This window comes from Lutra lutra, chromosome 10 (genome assembly GCF_902655055.1).
Source record: "Lutra lutra chromosome 10, mLutLut1.2, whole genome shotgun sequence".
NCBI lineage: Eukaryota > Metazoa > Chordata > Mammalia > Carnivora > Mustelidae > Lutra > Lutra lutra.
Window position 1 is genome coordinate 97,178,282 of NC_062287.1, and position 16,536 is coordinate 97,194,817.

The 16,536-nt window shown below is 56.3% G+C and overlaps 1 protein-coding gene across 16 annotated transcripts in view; it reads left to right on the plus strand.

The window, feature by feature from the left end:
- DGKZ (diacylglycerol kinase zeta) overlaps positions 1 to 16,536 on the plus strand; it is a 41,402-nt gene that overhangs the window by 13,191 nt on the left and 11,675 nt on the right. For 2 of the 16 annotated variants that reach the window (XM_047690736.1, XM_047690740.1), the window contains exon 1: positions 11,784 to 16,478. The exons of 9 other annotated variants lie outside the window; for them this stretch is intronic. In XM_047690736.1, the coding sequence (XP_047546692.1) occupies positions 15,763 to 16,478 (716 nt within the window). In that variant the 5' untranslated portion in view covers positions 11,784 to 15,762. Of the gene's footprint in view, positions 1 to 8,051; positions 8,294 to 11,277; positions 11,420 to 11,783; positions 16,483 to 16,536 lie in introns of those variants that run through there. 5 more of the 16 variants (XM_047690738.1, XM_047690741.1, XM_047690737.1 and 2 more) reach the window with 4 other exon arrangements.

The following is a 16,536-nucleotide window of genomic DNA, read 5'->3' on the forward strand; positions in this document are numbered from 1 at the left end:
AGAGGTGTGACTTTTCCATTTTTATAGATGAGGAAAAACACAGGCTCAAGGACATAAGTGGTTTGCCCAGAATCACACAGCAAGGAAAAAGGAGAGATAGAGTTTGAACTGCAGTCCAAAACCCTTTCTCTAGACCAGGTTCCTGAACAGAACATCACAATGACCTAGGGAGCTTTAGGAAATTCAGATTTCTAGATCTTATCCTTAGCATGCCTAACTCATCAGGGCTGGAGATGGGGCCTGGGCGGGGTTTGTTGTTGTTGTTGTTGTTGTTGTTTTTAAGCTTCACAAGTGTTTCTAATATGCTCCTGGGTTTGAGGACCAAAGTATGATATCACTCTGGGGATGGTAAGTGATCTGATAGGCGCTTAATGGGAAGAAAATGAAACAGCCATCTCTGGAAGCATGTAAGGAGTGTCTCTGTGTAGTAGCTGTGCTGGGCAGTGGGGCATTCAGAAATGAATATATTTGGAGACCCCATAGCCAGGGAGAGGGCAGTGAGGGAAAAGACTCTCCTGACAGGCCTGGGAGCTCGGAGAATCAGAAGCCCACTGGGGCTGACCCCCTCCGCCTTGCTTGGGTTGGAGGGAGGGGCAGACATTTGGAATAGTACACTTGTTTTGGGCCTTGCGCCTTTAATGTTTTTTATCTCATCCAGCCACCTTTGCTGGTTTCCGTTTTCAGGTGAAAGTCTCCAGTGCTCTAGCTGAAGCCAGCCCCTCACCTCCATCTTTTCCTCAGGCTCCATGTTCGTCCTTAACCAGGCTCTTGCTTCTCCTTGGGCTTCCACCTTCTGCATTTAGGCCATCCTCACACCTTGGGGCTGAGGGACCTGATAAGTGAATTGACAGTGGCTAGAAAGGAGGACCAAAGATAACAAATAGATTGGTGGTGGCTGCTGCATTCTGATCTTGGCTTGGTGGTTGAGTTCTATAATCAGCACTCTGCTGTGGGCTTGGAAGGGGTAGTGGTGGTATCCAGGCCGCGCGTTTGCCATCCCCGAGCTGGGCAGGTAGAACAGTCTCTGAACGGCAGCCTCTTTGTCATCTTCCTTCAAGAGGTTTTTCCTTCAAGCTCATCTCGGACCCCCACAACTGGTTTCACCCTCTTGGGATCTGGGGAGTGGTAAAAACCTCTTCTGTCTTAGCATAGCAAGACAAAAGCTAGGCTACGATCCAGCCCTGTTCCACCTCATGGATCCTTGCTGGGAACCATCGGCTCCTCCTGGAAGAGTCCGTATAGGCCCTGCCCTGATCCCAGGACAAATGGGTTTTCCTCTGTCCTTATCCTTCAGATCCTATTGGCCTAGGGGGTAGTCAGTCACAAGTGGGAGGCAATTGACTCCTGTCCCCTCCTGCTCTTCCAGGGCACATCTAGAGAGAGGACTCACTTAGCCCCTGGCCTGGTCCCAGCAGCCTGACCCTGGGCAGGTCCCACAGCCTGTGGATTAACTGGTTTTGCACCTCAGGGCCATCAGAAATTACTTGGCACTTCACACACCCAGCCATAAGGAGCCTGGGCCTCCAGAGCCCCTGGGAGCCTGAGCATTGGCTCTGCCGCCCCTGCCCTTCCTTAGTGCTCAAAGTCCTTAGTTCCCAGAGGGCATGAAATGCACCTGTGGAACAAGTTTGAGACAATAGGTCCCATTGAGAGGTGATGCTGCACGGCCCCAAGTGAGCCGGGCCTTGAAGTCCAGACCGGTAGAGGGTGCCCGCTGGGATGCCTGAGCTGAAGTTTGGGTTGGTTTCTGCAGTGGTTGGGCGGCACATGTTGAGGGACGCCTCTTGCAGAGCAAGAACCCCTGTCCGTGGTGCCAGGATGTCTGGGAGCAAAGGGGCCTCTTCGAGTGGTTTGTCCTACTCAGGCTAATACTGGGAGTGGCCCAGGTGCAAGTCAGAGTCCCTGGGTTCCTGCCAGCTGGAGAAGAAAAAGTGACCCCAGTGGCTGAGCTGTGTGTCAGTTTACCCCATTCTGCTGTGCACGCCCCCACCCCCACCCCCACCGGTAATGTCATGTGCGAGCATGGAGCTGGTGGAGGTCAGGAACTGGAATGGGTCGGTCTCTCTCTCTCTCTCTATCTTCCTTTGCTGCCACACACCCGCCTGAGTCTCTGGCTTACAAGTCAGGAGAGGGGATGGGCAACACTTGTCAATTTCTGTCTGTGCCATACTCCAAAAAGGTCAGATCTCAGGATGTGGAGCTGCCCCAGCTCCCAAAAAGAGCAGGAGAATGGTGTCCTCCCAGGCAAGGATGGAAGAAGGACTGAGTGACCCTAGTCAGAAAGCCTTGGCCCTGGGCAGCTGGAGGTAGGGGAAAGAGAATCAGACCCACCTTCCTCGGCTTCCTGGAGCCCTCTCCAGAATTTACCAGTCATTCCCCCCAAGCAGAGGAGAAGTGAGTGGGCTCACTGGCTCTGAGACTTGGCCTGTGCTGGGCTCCAGGAGAAGCAGAGGTCGGGTCCCTATATCCCTGCAAAGGCTGGAGAGAGTTTCAAGGTCCAGAAGCTGAACGGCAACTTGTCCTTGCAGTATTGCTAGAGTGACACAGGGGGGCGACAGCTACCATTGTGGAGAGGGAGGTGGAAGGGGAGATTCTTCCTGGAGCCAGTCCACTTGTACCAAACACCCACCGCCCACTGGCCGGTTACCTGATAGCCCGCCTGCCAGGACAGAGCCGGTCAGAAAGAGGCAGAAGGCAGGCCCTGCAGGAGCCTCCACAGCACCTGGCCCAGCCCCTTCCCTGCCCTAAACATTGAGGCCCAGTGATGTGGCCCTGACTGGGCCAAGGTCTCACAGCCAGCTAGGGGTTATCTGGGACCCCAGCACCAGTCCCCTGACTCCAGTATCAGGTCAGTTTGTACCACATCTTAGGACCCCACAGCCTTCCTTGTGTTCTGAGGAATCCTCCCTATCCAGCACATTCCACCCCACCTCCACCTGTCCTCCTCTCTGCCCCCTCTGCCTCTCCTTCTGGAGGCTGCTGCCACCACCTGAGTAGTTCTCAAAGTCATCACGGGAGACGGCGTGGGTAAGAAGGGAAAGCTGTCGCACCTGTGTCTAGGCTTAGCAGCGGCCCTTGTTCCTGGGTGAGATGAGTGGGTGGTGCCAAGCACTCATTTCTTGCTCCCCTGGACTGCTTCCTCTGTTTCCTTTGTGGAGGCCTTGATACCCTTAGGGCACCCCCAGAGTTCTCAGCATGGGACCTGCCTGGCACTCTAGTCAGGGCTGGCAGCCTTGGAAGGTAGTTTCGTGTGGAGAAGAGTAGGCCTGAGCAGTGACGAGGTGACCTCAAGGAACTAGCTATCCATCTGCCCTCTTTCCTTTTTGCCCCCTTCCTCAGCTGAGACACAAGGGACCCAGTCAGGTGGTGAAGAGCAGGTTTGGGTGAGACCAGGGGCTCTGTGGCCCAGGGAGAGGAGGGGGAGGCTGAGGACACGACCACTCCTGCCCTCCCCCACACTCCCCTGCATCCAGGCATGTCATGTGCCAGCTCATCTTTGTCTGCCCGTTAACAGTTGTTTCATGTACTCCTTAGAACAATCTCCTAGTTGGTTTTATTCCCATTTTACAGATGAGGAACAAAGCCTCAAAGAGGTCAGAGGCCTGGCCTGGGAATCACGCAGCTCCCACTGGATCTTTTCAGAACACAGGCCGTCCTACTTACTAGCACCCTTTTCTTCTGTTTTAGTTTCCCAGGCCCAGACTGGTAGAGCCCAAAAAGGGGCTTGAGTGCTCCATGAGATGAAGAGATCTCTGTCTTGTGTGGGAGTGAAGACCCATGAGACGTCCTGCTCCTGGACCCCAAGAGAGAACTGCCACCAGGATCCCAACTACAGGGGGAGCAAGGCTGGGCTAGGGGGACCCTTGGGTATGGGACTACAAGAGAATGAGGGAGAATGGGTTGTGAGCGGGTTGTCCTGGGCTCCCCAGCTGGGTGCGGAGTGGAGGGGCAAGTCTGTGATCTTTTGTCTTGCTTTCAAAGCACAGGTTGCAGAAGCCTCGAGACATGTGCAGAGGAACCCTTGATATCACCCTGAGGTCACAGGTGGCCTGTGGCCTGTGGCCTGGGGAGAGGTGCTGGGGAGGAGAGCACAGTGCACTGGGCCTCACTTGTACTCAGCGCCTCACGGTGAGAGGTCTGAAGAGAAAGGAAGGGCCCCAGAGCCCTCTCCCTCCCTTTCAAAGACCTCCTCCCCCTTGCTCCTGGCAGAGCGCCAGTCCAGAGCTCCCACGCAGAGGCCTCTCCCCTGCCAGGGCTGAGCCCGATCCCAGCACATGCCAGAATAGCTGTCTGGGAGCCCGGGCCTGCGCCGCCCACGCCCAGCGTCGGCATCTCGCGGGTTAACAGCTTGCCTGGCTCTCCGCCCCCCCTTCCCCAGCTTGCTGACATTTTACTAAGGCGGGGGCGGTTGTGAAAGGGAGCAAGCTGGTTCCTGCTCCCCAGCCCACACAGACACCCCACTGACACAACCTGCCACCCGCTCACCCCCACTCTGGAAGGCATCCTTTGCGGGGAGACCTGGCCCCACAGACACGGGGTTCCTACTACGAGACAGTGTGAGGAACACAGTTGGGGTCCCGTGCTGCTGCTGAAACCCATCCTCGGAAGATGCAGGGCAACCCCAGGGAGCCGTTCTCCCTCAGGGGCTGGGGAGGGCGTTTTTTAAGAGTTATTTTAAAAATCTTTTAAAAACCACAAAATATTTTACAATTAGAAAAGCGTACAGAATCATGAAACACCCACTGCTTCGGTCAAATCTTACCGTTGTGCCGTATCTGCTTTAGATGGAGGTAGAGGCCCCATGTGCCCCTCCCCAGAGGAAACCGCAATCCTGTGTTTTGGTGTTTGTATTCTCAGGCCTTTTAAAAATGTTTCCTACATAGGTGTCTGTCTGTAGCAACAGGTAGTACTGTTCTGTATGGTTCTGCACTGGATTTAAATGGCATGCTATACCTATTCGGAATTCAGGTTTTTTCCTCCATATCATTGTGGAGATTCAGGCATCTTGAGACCTGAGCTCTGGTGTGCCCATTTGGGCTGCAGTGTACTAATCCTTTCCGAAACTGTCGGACAGCCTGTTTGCCCAGTACCCTGCTGATGGACAGTCCGGGCGCTGGCGGGGTCTTTGCCATGGAAGCAGTCCTTCAGGGACTGTTCCAGTTCACAGCTCCTCGTGTTTTTGGGCCGCTGGTGCTTGGTGACAGGGTGGTGTATCTTCCCTCTAGACAGCCATTGTCAAGCTATGCTCCAGAGTGGCTGTCCTAATCTTTAGGCCTCTGGAGTTAATTTCCTGTCTTGAAAGTTTTGGTCAACTGAGGAATGGGTCGCCATGAACAAACTTTCCAGCTCCTGTGAGCAAGACAGGGAGGGGTTAACCCCAGGTATCGGGTGAGGAAATCGAGGCTCAGGGTGAGAGACCTGACTTGAGGTCCTATAGCTGGTCAGAGGTGGAACCCCTCTGGACCTTTGGGTCCACATCCTCGCAAAAGCTCTTTGTCTCCTGCAACTTCTCCAAGAGATTTTAGGCACAGTGTCTGCCTCAAAGGCAGGAAAAGGCCCCGTGAGTGGTGCATGGAGGCAGGGCTGGGGAGTCGTGAGGGAGGGGTTGACAGCTGATTCTGAGAAGATCTAGGGGATGGAGGAGGGAGCAACATGGACAGAAAGGTCAGAGAGGGAGTTAAATTTTTTTTTTTTAAGATTTTTATTTATTTATTTGACAGAGATGACAAGTAGGCAGAGAGGCAGACAGAGAGAAGGAGGGGAAGCAGGCTCCCTGCTGAGCAGAGAGCCCCATGCAGTGCGGGGCTCATCCCAGGACCCTGGATCATAACCTGAGCCGAAGGCAAAGGCCTTAAACCACTGAGCCAGCCAGGCGCCCCGGGAGTTAAATTTTGAATGAAGGATAACAGGGCGTGCTGCTCTGCGCAGATGGGGAATGGGAGCCTGCTGCAGTTACAGGAGAAGGCAACAAGAGGTCTCAGCCACAGCCACGAGGGAAGAAGGACCTGGGGGCCACCAGCAGGGTGTTGGGAGACACAGAGAGATATGGGCAACCCCGTCAGGGATCAGTTTCAGTGTGTGCCTCTGAGACACAAGAGCGCAGCCCAAACCAGCAACTTGTCCCCCAGTGCCGGCGGGAAGGCCTCGGGAGCTGGCCAGCCTCTGGATCGGTGTGCCCGAAGCTCTGTGTTCTCAGTTTCATCCAGGCAGCAGAGCCTGGACCATTCACTTTTTCCTCCATTTACTCTTTGGTCCTCGTCCGGCACTTCTAGACCCTGGGGATGCAATTACAGGCAATTCCTGGTCTCCAGGGGCCCACAGTCTGGTGGGGGATGCAGGCTTGCAAACTAGCGCTAATGGCTGAGAATAACAGAGAGAGGGCCCAAGCGTGGGAGCAGCTCACCACCCCGCCCCCCACCCCCTGGGAGAGGGGCCTGGGAGGAACTTTCCAGCAGAGCCAGTGTCTGAGCCAACTCTGAAAAGACAAGAGGAAGAAGATGAGAGAGGTCACTAAGCACAAGAGGGGAATGGCGTTCCAGATAGACTACCGGGTGCCAGAGGCCAAGCACAGAGAACTCTTCCAGAGGTGGGGAGTGAGGGGTTTGGAGCATGGACTTAGAGCAGACTCCTGGGTTGGAACCCAAGCTCTGCCACTTCCTAGCTGTATGGCCACAGGCAAGTTATTTAATCTTTTGTTCCTCAGTTTCCTCACCTATAAAATGGGGATAATGCTACTACTAATTTTAATGAGGTTCAATGATTTTAAATTTGTAAAATGCTTAGAACAGTGCCTGGCACATAGCGCGTTATGTGTCTGTCAAATAAAATGTAAGAAAGTACGGAAGAGATGCGACAAGAGGCCGAGAGGTCAGTCGTGTCCAGGCCAAGGGCTTTGCGTTGTGCTCACCTGACAGTGGAAGGCCATTTGGGTCGGCGGGCGCTCTAAAACGACCTGTGGTGCCGGTGGCAGGATGGCTTGGAGGGGAGGCCCTAAAGGAATGAGCCAGCCATTTCACAGACATTTCTCCCAGGTTTTGCAGGAGCCGGACCATGAGACAGGGACTCGGGACACCAAGGAGAGACCAGGGATGCTTCCGCAAGGAGCTCAGAGCAGGGGCTTGGCCCCAGCCCCCAAGCATCTGAGTCACTCTTCCTCTCCCCTCCTTGCCCACAACCCTCATGTTGCCACATCCCGCTGTCCAGGCTTCACAAGGAAAGCCATGGAGAGCGGGAGTGGGCAGTGGCACCCAGCCCCGTCAGGGGTCTCTGCTGGTCACTCTTCGGGTCCTCTGGAGCGGAGAGGAAGGTAGCTGCTAGAACAAAAGCTGTTGCCATCTCCTTGTGCCCAACAAAGAGAAGTGGCCTGGGCCGGCCTGGGCCAGCCTGGGCCGGCCTGGGCCTTGTGGTCAGCCCTTGGGTGCGGTACCCGAGGCAGAGGAAGCCCTTCTCTTCCCTCATGGCTCTCGCCCCTCCCCCACGGAATTCCCTTTTCCTTCCTCCTGAGCCGATCAGTGGTAAACACTGGACTCACTGCCAGGCCCTGTGCTGGTCAGGCCCCGACAACGCACGGCCCCTGGGCCCTGGCCCCCAGCAGCTTGTGGCCTGGTGGCCTGTGGGGTTGGGGGAGAAACAAGGGATATGGATTTTGAAAGAATGAAGGCTCCAGGGATCCAGAGGCAGAGAAGAAGCCGAATAAGTAGTGTGAGGTGACTGGTGGGAGTGGTGCTTCTTGGCTGGGGCAGCTGTGAGCAGTGGGGAAGGGGCCGGTATTCCAGGCAGAAGGTAGGCTGTGCGCGGCCAGAGTGCGGGACAGAGGAGAGGATGGCTGGGTTGGAACCCGGTTTTTGTCAGCATAGGAGGCTGAGTTATTGCTGCACCAAAACCACATTTGCCAGGCCGGAGGATTTGGAGTTCCTTCTGAACTAGTGATTCCCAGAGTACGGTCCTGGGGGTGCCCTTGACCCTTGCAGAGGGTCGGCGCTATCAACACTATTCGCATAATTGTACTTTCGGAGCTGCCCTGGCTCGTGCCCTTCTCACCACATTAACAGTCGTACCCACGGTGCAGAGGCGAGGGTGGTGTGAAGCAGCTTGGAACTTGGGCACAAACTGAGGCAGTGGCCCCAATGTTAACTGGAAGCCGTTGTGTGCCTCCCGCTCACGACAGCAAGTTGCAACAAAAAGTATTGACTTTACAAAGTCCAGACCCTCAAGTCTACCTCTTTCCACATGTTCTGCGTGGAGGAGGCAGTTTTGCTGCAATCCGGACTGTGACGGTTGTCTTGAAAAGCAGGTTTGGGTTTTTTTTTTTTTTTAAGATTTTTAATTTATTTATTTGACAGAGATCACAAGTAGGCAGAGAGGCAGGCAGAGAGAGAGGAAGAAGCAGGCTCCCTGCTGAGCAGAGAGCAAATGCGGCCTCAATCCCAGGTGGGATCGCGACCTGAGTCAAAGGCAGAGGCTTTAACCCACAGAGCCACCCAGGCGCCCCTTGCAAAGCAGTTTTGTAGCTGAGTCGCAAGCTGTGCGAGTTAACGTGTTTTAAGGGACACCGTTTTAACGTGAAAGAACACCTACCAGACAGAAGTCTTCAGACTTGGGTATCTGGCAGACATTTTCTCAGAAATGAATGAAGTGAGCTTGCCACTTCAAAACCAGTATCAGTATTTGTTGCTAATGGTAAACTTTGAGCCTTTGAAAAGCAAAAATGAGAATTTTAGAAACCTTGTATCCACTGTCTAGGGCCTGACAGCTTCCCAGGACTTTAAGGACTTTTCTGACTAGACCAGTGGTGATGTTAGCAAGTGTGAGTTCTTGATTTTGTATAAGGAAATGTGTCAACATTTGGCAGATCTGCATAACTCAGTAAAATATATTTTCCAATGCTCGATGTTACAGAATTCAGAATACAAGAGTGAAAAGTTCATTGATAGGGCGCCTGGGTGGCTCAGTGGGTTAAAGCCTCTGCCTTCCGCTCAGGTCATGATCTCAGGGTCCTGGGATCGAGCCCTGCATCGGGCTCTCTGCTCAGTAGGGAGCCTGCTTCCCTCTCTCTCTGCCTGCCTCTCTGCCTACTTGTGATCTCTGTCTGTCAAATGAATAAATAAAATCTTTAAAAAAAAAAAAAAGTTCATTGATACGGTTTCAGACTCCACGTAGCCACTAACCTTTAAGAAACAACCACTTGTCATATTGTGATATAGTGGTAAAGAAGAACATCCATCACTGCCTGAAAAGCCCATTAAAATACTTCTCTTCTTTTTTTTTTTTTTTTTTTTTTAAAGATTTTATTTATTCATTTGACAGAGAGAGATCACAAGCAGGCAGAGAGGTAGGCAGAGAGGCAGGCAGAGAGGCAGGCAGAGAGACAGGAGGAAGCAGGCTCCCTGCTGAGCAGAGAGCCCGATGCGGGACTCGATCCCAGGACTCCGAGATCATGACCCGAGCCGAAGGCAGCGGCTTAACCCACTGAGCCACCCAGGCGCCCCAAAATACTTCTCTTCTAACGACATGTCAGAGAGAGGCAGGATTTTCTTCACATGCTCCACCGAAATGTATCACAACAGACTGGCTGCAGAGGCAGTTGGGGAATCCAGCTGTCTTCTATTAAACCAGAAATTAAAGAGATTTGCAAAAATTAAAACAATGACACTCCTCTAGCTAATTTTTTTTTTTTTTTTTAGAAAATACAGTTTATGTTTTAAAAGAAAAGTATGTGTTATTTATGTTAACACATAATGAGTTTATTGGAGGGTTTTGTTTTGTTTTTATTTTTGTTTTAAGATTTTATTTAGTTATTTGAGAGGGAAGCACAGGAGAGAGAACACAAGCAGGGGGACAGGGAGAAGCAGGCTCCCCGCTGAGCAGGGAACCCAACGGGAGGCACGATCCTAGGACCTTGCGATCATGACCTGACCCAAAGGCAGGCACTTAACAGACTGAGGTACCCAGGAGTTTATTGTTTTTAGATGAGTCCATATATTTTAAATTTCTCAGTTTTAATTTCTTTTTATTTTATTTATTTATTTGACAGAGAGACAGTGAGAACAGGAGCACAAACAGAGGGAGTGGGAGAGGGAGAAGTAGGCTTCCCGCTGAGCAGGGAGCCCGATGGGGGCTCGATCCCGACCTGAGCCGAAGGCAGAAGGCAGCTTCTTCTTTTTTTTTTTAAGATTTTATTTATTTATTTGACAGATAGAGATCACAAGTAGGCAGAGAGGCAGGCAGAGAGAGAGAGAGGAGGAAGCAGGCTCCCTGCCGAGCAGAGAGCCCAATGCGAGGCTCGATCCCAGGACCCTGGGACCATGACCTGAGCTGAAGGCAGAGGCTTTAACCCACTGAGCCACCCAGGTGCCCCCAGAAGGCAGCTTCTTAACAACTGAGCCACCCAGGTGCCCCCTCAGTTTTAATTACTAATACGGTAAATAGCAGTAGCTCTAACCCCTGTAAACAAAATCTTTTGGGGATCATCAGTAATTTTAAAGAGTGTCAAGGGGTGGTGGACGTTTGAGGGCTGCCACTCTCTACCCTAGAGAGCCAGGAGTGTAAGCTGGAGAGGGGTGGCATTCTGGACAGCATGAGTGTGACATGGGCTGGCCTCTCCGGGACACGAGCCAGGGCAGCTCTGGCAGGCCCCCTTGGCAAGGCCAGGAGACCCGGGTTGGACAGCCCCAGCTTAGCCACTTCTGAGCTCGGACAGCCCCGGGCCTCCGGGAGCCTCAGGTGGCCCTTTTGGTTTAGCTGGGACCATAATGCCACCCGAGAGGGAGAATCATAAGCATCCTGTCTGATAATGCTTGTGAAAACATGCTTTGTAAGTTGTGAAAGCCTCGACACATATGTTTTTGTGGTTATTCTGATGGGTGCCAGTGATTAGCTGTCTCATATGCTTGCTCCAGACCCCAGAACACCTATCCCACCGGATGTCCGAGAGGACATACGGTGGCCAGAGGGGGCGTGACCCACCCCCCACTTCTGCTTCCCCAAACCTCCAGGAGCCAAGGCAGGGGCTGTGTGTGCTCTGCCGGGTGCCGGGTGGAGGGGAGGCCGCCAGGCTATTGCTCAGCCTGGCTCTGGGGACTTTGGGAAGAGAAGCCAAGAGGCAGGGCTGATGCGTGTGTGCCCGCCCGCCCACCGGCCGTCGGCCTGCTGCAGGGCCTGGAGCCTCCGCTGGGAGAGGAAGTGCAGTTGGTTACCAATGGGGTTATTTTCATAACGGCTGCTCAGGCAGGGGGAGGAGGGTGGCGAGGGGGAGGGGGCAGAGCAGCAGCCACAGCGGCTGGCTCTCCAAACTAGGACTTGCTCAGCCAGAGGCCAGCAGCCTGGAGCTGGAGCCAGAGCCGGGGCTCGCCTGCCCAAGGGACCCCAGGGCCCCACCCGCTCGCCCACCTCCTGCCTGCCACCCTGCCTTCTAGATCAGGTCAAAGGGGACTCCCCCCGCCACCCCAACCCTTCCTTGCCTTCTGCTTCCTCCTTCCTGTATCTGTCAGGGTGGGTCCGGGGAGGAAGGGATCTGGGTGGGTCCACGCACCACCATTCCTGGATGAGGCTCTGAAGCTGACGGAAAAGGGAAGGGAAGGGAAAGAGTGGGCTGGGCTCCTGCGCCCACCAGACTCTGTGCAGGTAAACGTTACGGCTGCTTTTGCTGCCCTTCTTGTGCAGCGCTGGCCCACCTGCTCCCCGCTGTGTATTTGTTTTGTTTTGCTGGGAGCAGGCTCCTCTCCGCAAGTAAAGACCTTCAGAGAGGAAGACCCTGTCTCAGCAGCCTCCAGGTTGTGCTCCCTTCCCACTGTCCCCACCTCCTTCCCTCTGACCTTGGGGCTGTGGGAGCAGAGCAGCCAGAGGTGGCTTCTGACCAGTATCTCCCTGGGGAGGCCACTCCAGGCCCTTCCTCTGGGGCTGCTGGAAATGGGGCCACTGTGCACCATTCCCAACCTTCCTGAGGGGAGGAGCCTGAGGGAGTGAGAACACCGGCTGCATCCCACAGGGTATCCTGTGCGAGCACCTCTGGGGGCCGGGCCTGGTGCAAGGGGCAGAGGGCATCTCTCACAGCTGAGCAGATCCCCAGGTGACTCTGGCTGTCAGGCTCTATTCTTCATGTGGTGGGTGGTGACCACCCTGGGTTCCCCTACTTCTCTTTCTGGGTTCCCACTTTGGCCACGGGCAGAGACAAACCCCAAGAGATGGCATGATCCACAGGCCCTTGTGTCTGCTGACGGTGTAGGCCCTGCCCCCTGCCAGGTATCACCAGGTACTTTATTGGTACCTCCCTTACGCCAGCCTTCTGAACTAGGTAGTACCCCCATTTTGCAGAGGAGAAAGTTGAGGGGTCAGAAAGGTTAGTTGATCCATGGCCGGGAAAGCAATGGCAGATTAGGATTCCAAAGCCCTTGGGCTTTTCCACTTGAGACTAACATAGGGTATGAGAGAGTCTGGGCTGGGAGGTAGGGAGTCTGGTTCTTTCTAGCCAGTAGCCAGCAAAGCCAGGGCACGCATTCCTGCTCACCCCCTGGCAGGTGCCTGTAGACACACTGGGGGCTGGTCATCCAGGTCACATGGCCGGATGCCACCATGGGCGTCTCTCCTGTAGCATCCTTTGTCCTCCCTCCCTAGGCTCTCAGCAGCCAGCTGGAGGTTCATGGAGCCTTTGAGTCCTTTCCCATCCTGTCCCCTTTGGGTGTGACAGGCTTCTCTCAGGTCCCTCACGAGAAGGCTGAGGGGTAGACGTTGTGCGCGGCTCTTGGTGTCAGAACGCTGTGGGGCCTCCTGCAGTGACCTCCCCACGTAACTCGTAACTCGTGCGACGATGGAGATGGGAGAGCACGCAGTGTGAAAATACCACCGCTCAGGGCTGTGCTGTGGGGAAGGGCTGGGACAGGCCTGAGGCCAGCCAGGGCTTCTCATTGGACCCACGAGAAGCCTCAGCAGAGATCGGAAGTTTGGTATCAGGCTGTTGCTGACCAGAGGACAGAGGTTTCTATGGCGACCAGAGGAGCAGGAAGCCTGAGGCCTGGGAGGGAGGGGGCACTGGGAGCACAGAGGCATGGGTGCCTTGCTGGACACCTTCTCATAAAAGATCAATTTGGCCAGTCTCACAGCCTCCTTGGACAAACAAGGAAACTGAGGCCCGTGTGGGGACGGTCACCCAACACCGGCCTGGCCTAGCCTGCCTTGCTCCCCACTTACAGGGACCGTGCCGCCAGGCAGCCTATGAGGCCCCAGGACGCTTGCACTTGGGGCTGTACAGCAGCATGTGGGCCAGAGCGCCGTGGGAGCGCCTGTCAGCTGCCGCCCTGTCATGAGGCGGCCTCCACCCCTGGCCCCTCTTGTCGGTTTGGGTCTGGGGCAGCAGGCAGGGCCCAGACCTCATCCCTGTTCAGAGTGCCTGCAGCACCTCCCCCCTACTGACTGTGGCCTTTTGTTTTCTGGGTGACACTGGCATCAGGCGGTGTGTCCGGGTGACTAATCTCCTCCAGGCTGGGCAGCTGTCACAGGGCCTGACCAGACGGCTGGGGAAAGCTGACACCCTGGGGGAGCGCTGGCAAGTCAGCGCCCAGGCAGCAGTGGGCGGCCAGGCCTCCAGGCTTCTCTCCCCAGGTGCTGAACAGACTGGAGTCAGGCAGCCCTGGGTTTGGGTCCTGGTCCTGCCGCTGACCGGTCTTGTGACCTGGGCCACATGCTGTGCCTGTCCAGGCCTCACAGGGTTGTGCTGGGGATCAAGTGTGACGGTAAATGAAAGTACTTAGCTCAGGGCCGTTCCACTGCAGGTCTTCAGTCAGTGGGGCTGTTGATGCTCTTATTAGGGCTCCCCTCCCTGTGCTGTCCCCACTCAGCTCCAGCCCTGTAGCCCAAAAGGAAGGAGCCTATTCTCCACTGCTGCTCTGGGGTACAGGCTTTGCCTTCACGCAGACTTGGGTTCCATCACTGGCTCCCCATTGACTCGCTGTGGACTTCAGGCACGTTACCGCCTTGTGCCTCAGTTTCCCATCAGGAACATGGCAGGATTCAGACCTATTCTTCCGCTTCGCTCTGGCTTATAAAATGACACGTGTGCTTGTGAAGGGCTTAGCAGAGTGCCTGGCGCATGGTGAGCTCAATAAACGTTAGCTGTGATGATACTGATTGCATTAGGAAGCCGGGAGCTCTCTGCCCACGCCCGTCCTCTTGCTCGCCCAGCTTAACTCCTGCCCTTCTCCCTGTCCCCTGCAGAGGTGGTTGCCTGTAACAGGCAGTCTCCAACCCTGCTTCCCCAGGCACCCTGCCTCCCCACACCTTGGCTCCGTGTGCCCCTCCCTGAATACCCCCACACCCATCCGGGGCTTTAGCCTGGCGTTGCTCCCCCAGACCACGTGAGTGGGCAGTGGGAGAAACAGCCAGTAGACACGCAGCCCGGGCCGGAGTCCTCGAGCCTAGCGTCCACCCCCGTTTGTCCAAGGCTCGCACCCGCCGTGCCTGACTTCTGCCGGGCCCTCAGCAGGCAGACGTGTTTCTCTTGTCGGGCCTGGGCAGGTGTCCCATGACTGTGGCTCGGACCTCTCTGTGGCTGCAAGGGCCCAGGAGATCACCCGATGGCGGGGCACAGGCATCCCTGGGCATTCTGAAGGCATTCCCGTCCTCTTCCCCCACCCAAGCCCAGCGGGCTTCCCGCCCTTCCCCCACCGTTCAGAAGTGAGGGTGCAGGAATCCAGCAGCCTGTGAAGAAGGGGCAGCCAGGAGTAGGTGAGCTGGCGAAGGAAGCTGGGCCCGTGTTCAGCACAGGTCAAGGGAGGATGGTTTGAGGAAGGATCGTCCTGTGGGTCCTGCCTCCCTCAGGAGGGAGCTCTGGGCTGAGCATTGGAGCTTCTAGCATTGGGGGGGGGCAGCCGGTACTTCCACACGAGGGAGATGAGGGAGATGCGTACTAGGCCTCTGCAGCGCGGTAAGACAGAGCAGTCTAGAACAGGAAAGATCTTTCTTGTAGCCCCTCAGAGTTAGAGATGCACAGCCAGAGCGCTTTCCTCTTGGCTCGGGCCTCTCGTTGCTCCCCATACAGGGTGCCCCTGCGTGAGGCCTGGGGTGGCTCTTCCCCCGTCTTGAGGGCCTTGGTCCCCAGGGCCTTTTGATCCCTAAGTCACATCCTCTCCGCGTCGAGTGCCCTCTCAGCCTGACCCCACGACTTGCGGCTGAGAGAGCCTAGGGGCATAACCGGACTGAATTTCTTTTCAGAGAGCCTCATTTTATTATCATAGCTTAGTTTGTGCCATGTCCTGGGAGGGGACACCTAAACCCAGGCTGCCCTGAGTCGGTAGCCAAACAAAGGCCCAAAGAGAGGGAAAGAAAAGGCTTTTCCTTGGCCCCTCAGTCTGAGGAGGCCAACTGCAACCTGGGACCCAGGACTGCGGGCTTCCAGTTCCTTTTTTCTTTTCCATCAGCTTCAGGGTAAGGAGCCAAAGGCCAGGGCTTTGTGGTGTATGGTGCCTGGACGGGGAGCCGCATGGGGAGCCAGAAGCCCTTCCCCCATAACTCCTGGGGCGGCATAGGGTATAACTGGGGAGCGTGTTAGTGCTTCCCCCCCGTGACAAAGATGGGCCCCCTGAGGATTCCGTGGTACCCTCAGACACCATGTTGATGGAGGTCAGAGGCCATGGACCCTCCCCCTTCCTCCCTGTGTCCCTTGTCCACTCAAGGGCGGAGCCTGGGCGCCTGGGCGCAGGGCGGGCCCCAGCCTGGCACAGCCCCTGATGCTCCCGGTCTCTGCCCCACAGCTGTCCGCCTGCCCCTGCCATGGAGACCTTCTTTAGGACACACTTCCAGCGGAAGGTGCCTGGCCCTGGGGAGGGCCAGCGGCAGCCCAGCGGCGTGGGGCTGCTCACAGGCAAGGCCCGACGCCGCTCCCCCGCCGGGCAGGCGTCCTCCTCACTGGCACAGCGGCGCCGCTCCAGTGCGCAGCTCCAGGGCTGCCTCCTGAGCTGTGGGGGGGGCGTCCGGGTTCCCAGCCGCCGGCGCTCCAGCACTGTGCCCCCTGCCTGCAACCCCCGCTTCATCGTGGACGAGGGGCCCACCCTGCAGCCTGCCGCGGCCGGGCCCCAGCTTCTGGGCACACGCCTGCTGTTGGCAGGGCTCGTAGGCATGAGCGAGGAGGAGGATGTGGCCGTTGCGGCACCGAGTGTCACCCAGCCAGGCACCAGGAGACTGGGGCCCTTCTCACACCAGGGCACCCTCGCGCCCATGCTTCGCTGCCTGCGCCGGCGCCGGGCCTCCTCCCACCTACTCCCGGCTGACGTGGTGTATGACTGTGCCCTGTGGGGCCTGCACGGCTACTATCGGCGCCTCAGCCAGCAGCGGTCTCCAGGCCAGCACCTCGGCGCGGGGGGCCGAAGAGCCTCGGGCACCCCCGCTGGCGCGCCGATGCCCGCCTGTGTGCGCCCACTGTCCCGCAGGCGTCAGGTGGCCCTGCGGCGCAAGTCGGCAGGACCCCAGGCCTGGAGTGCCCTGCTTGCGTAGGTATAGCTGCGGCCGGCAGGGCGGCAGGGCGAGTGTGCTGACCCCGAGGGGGCT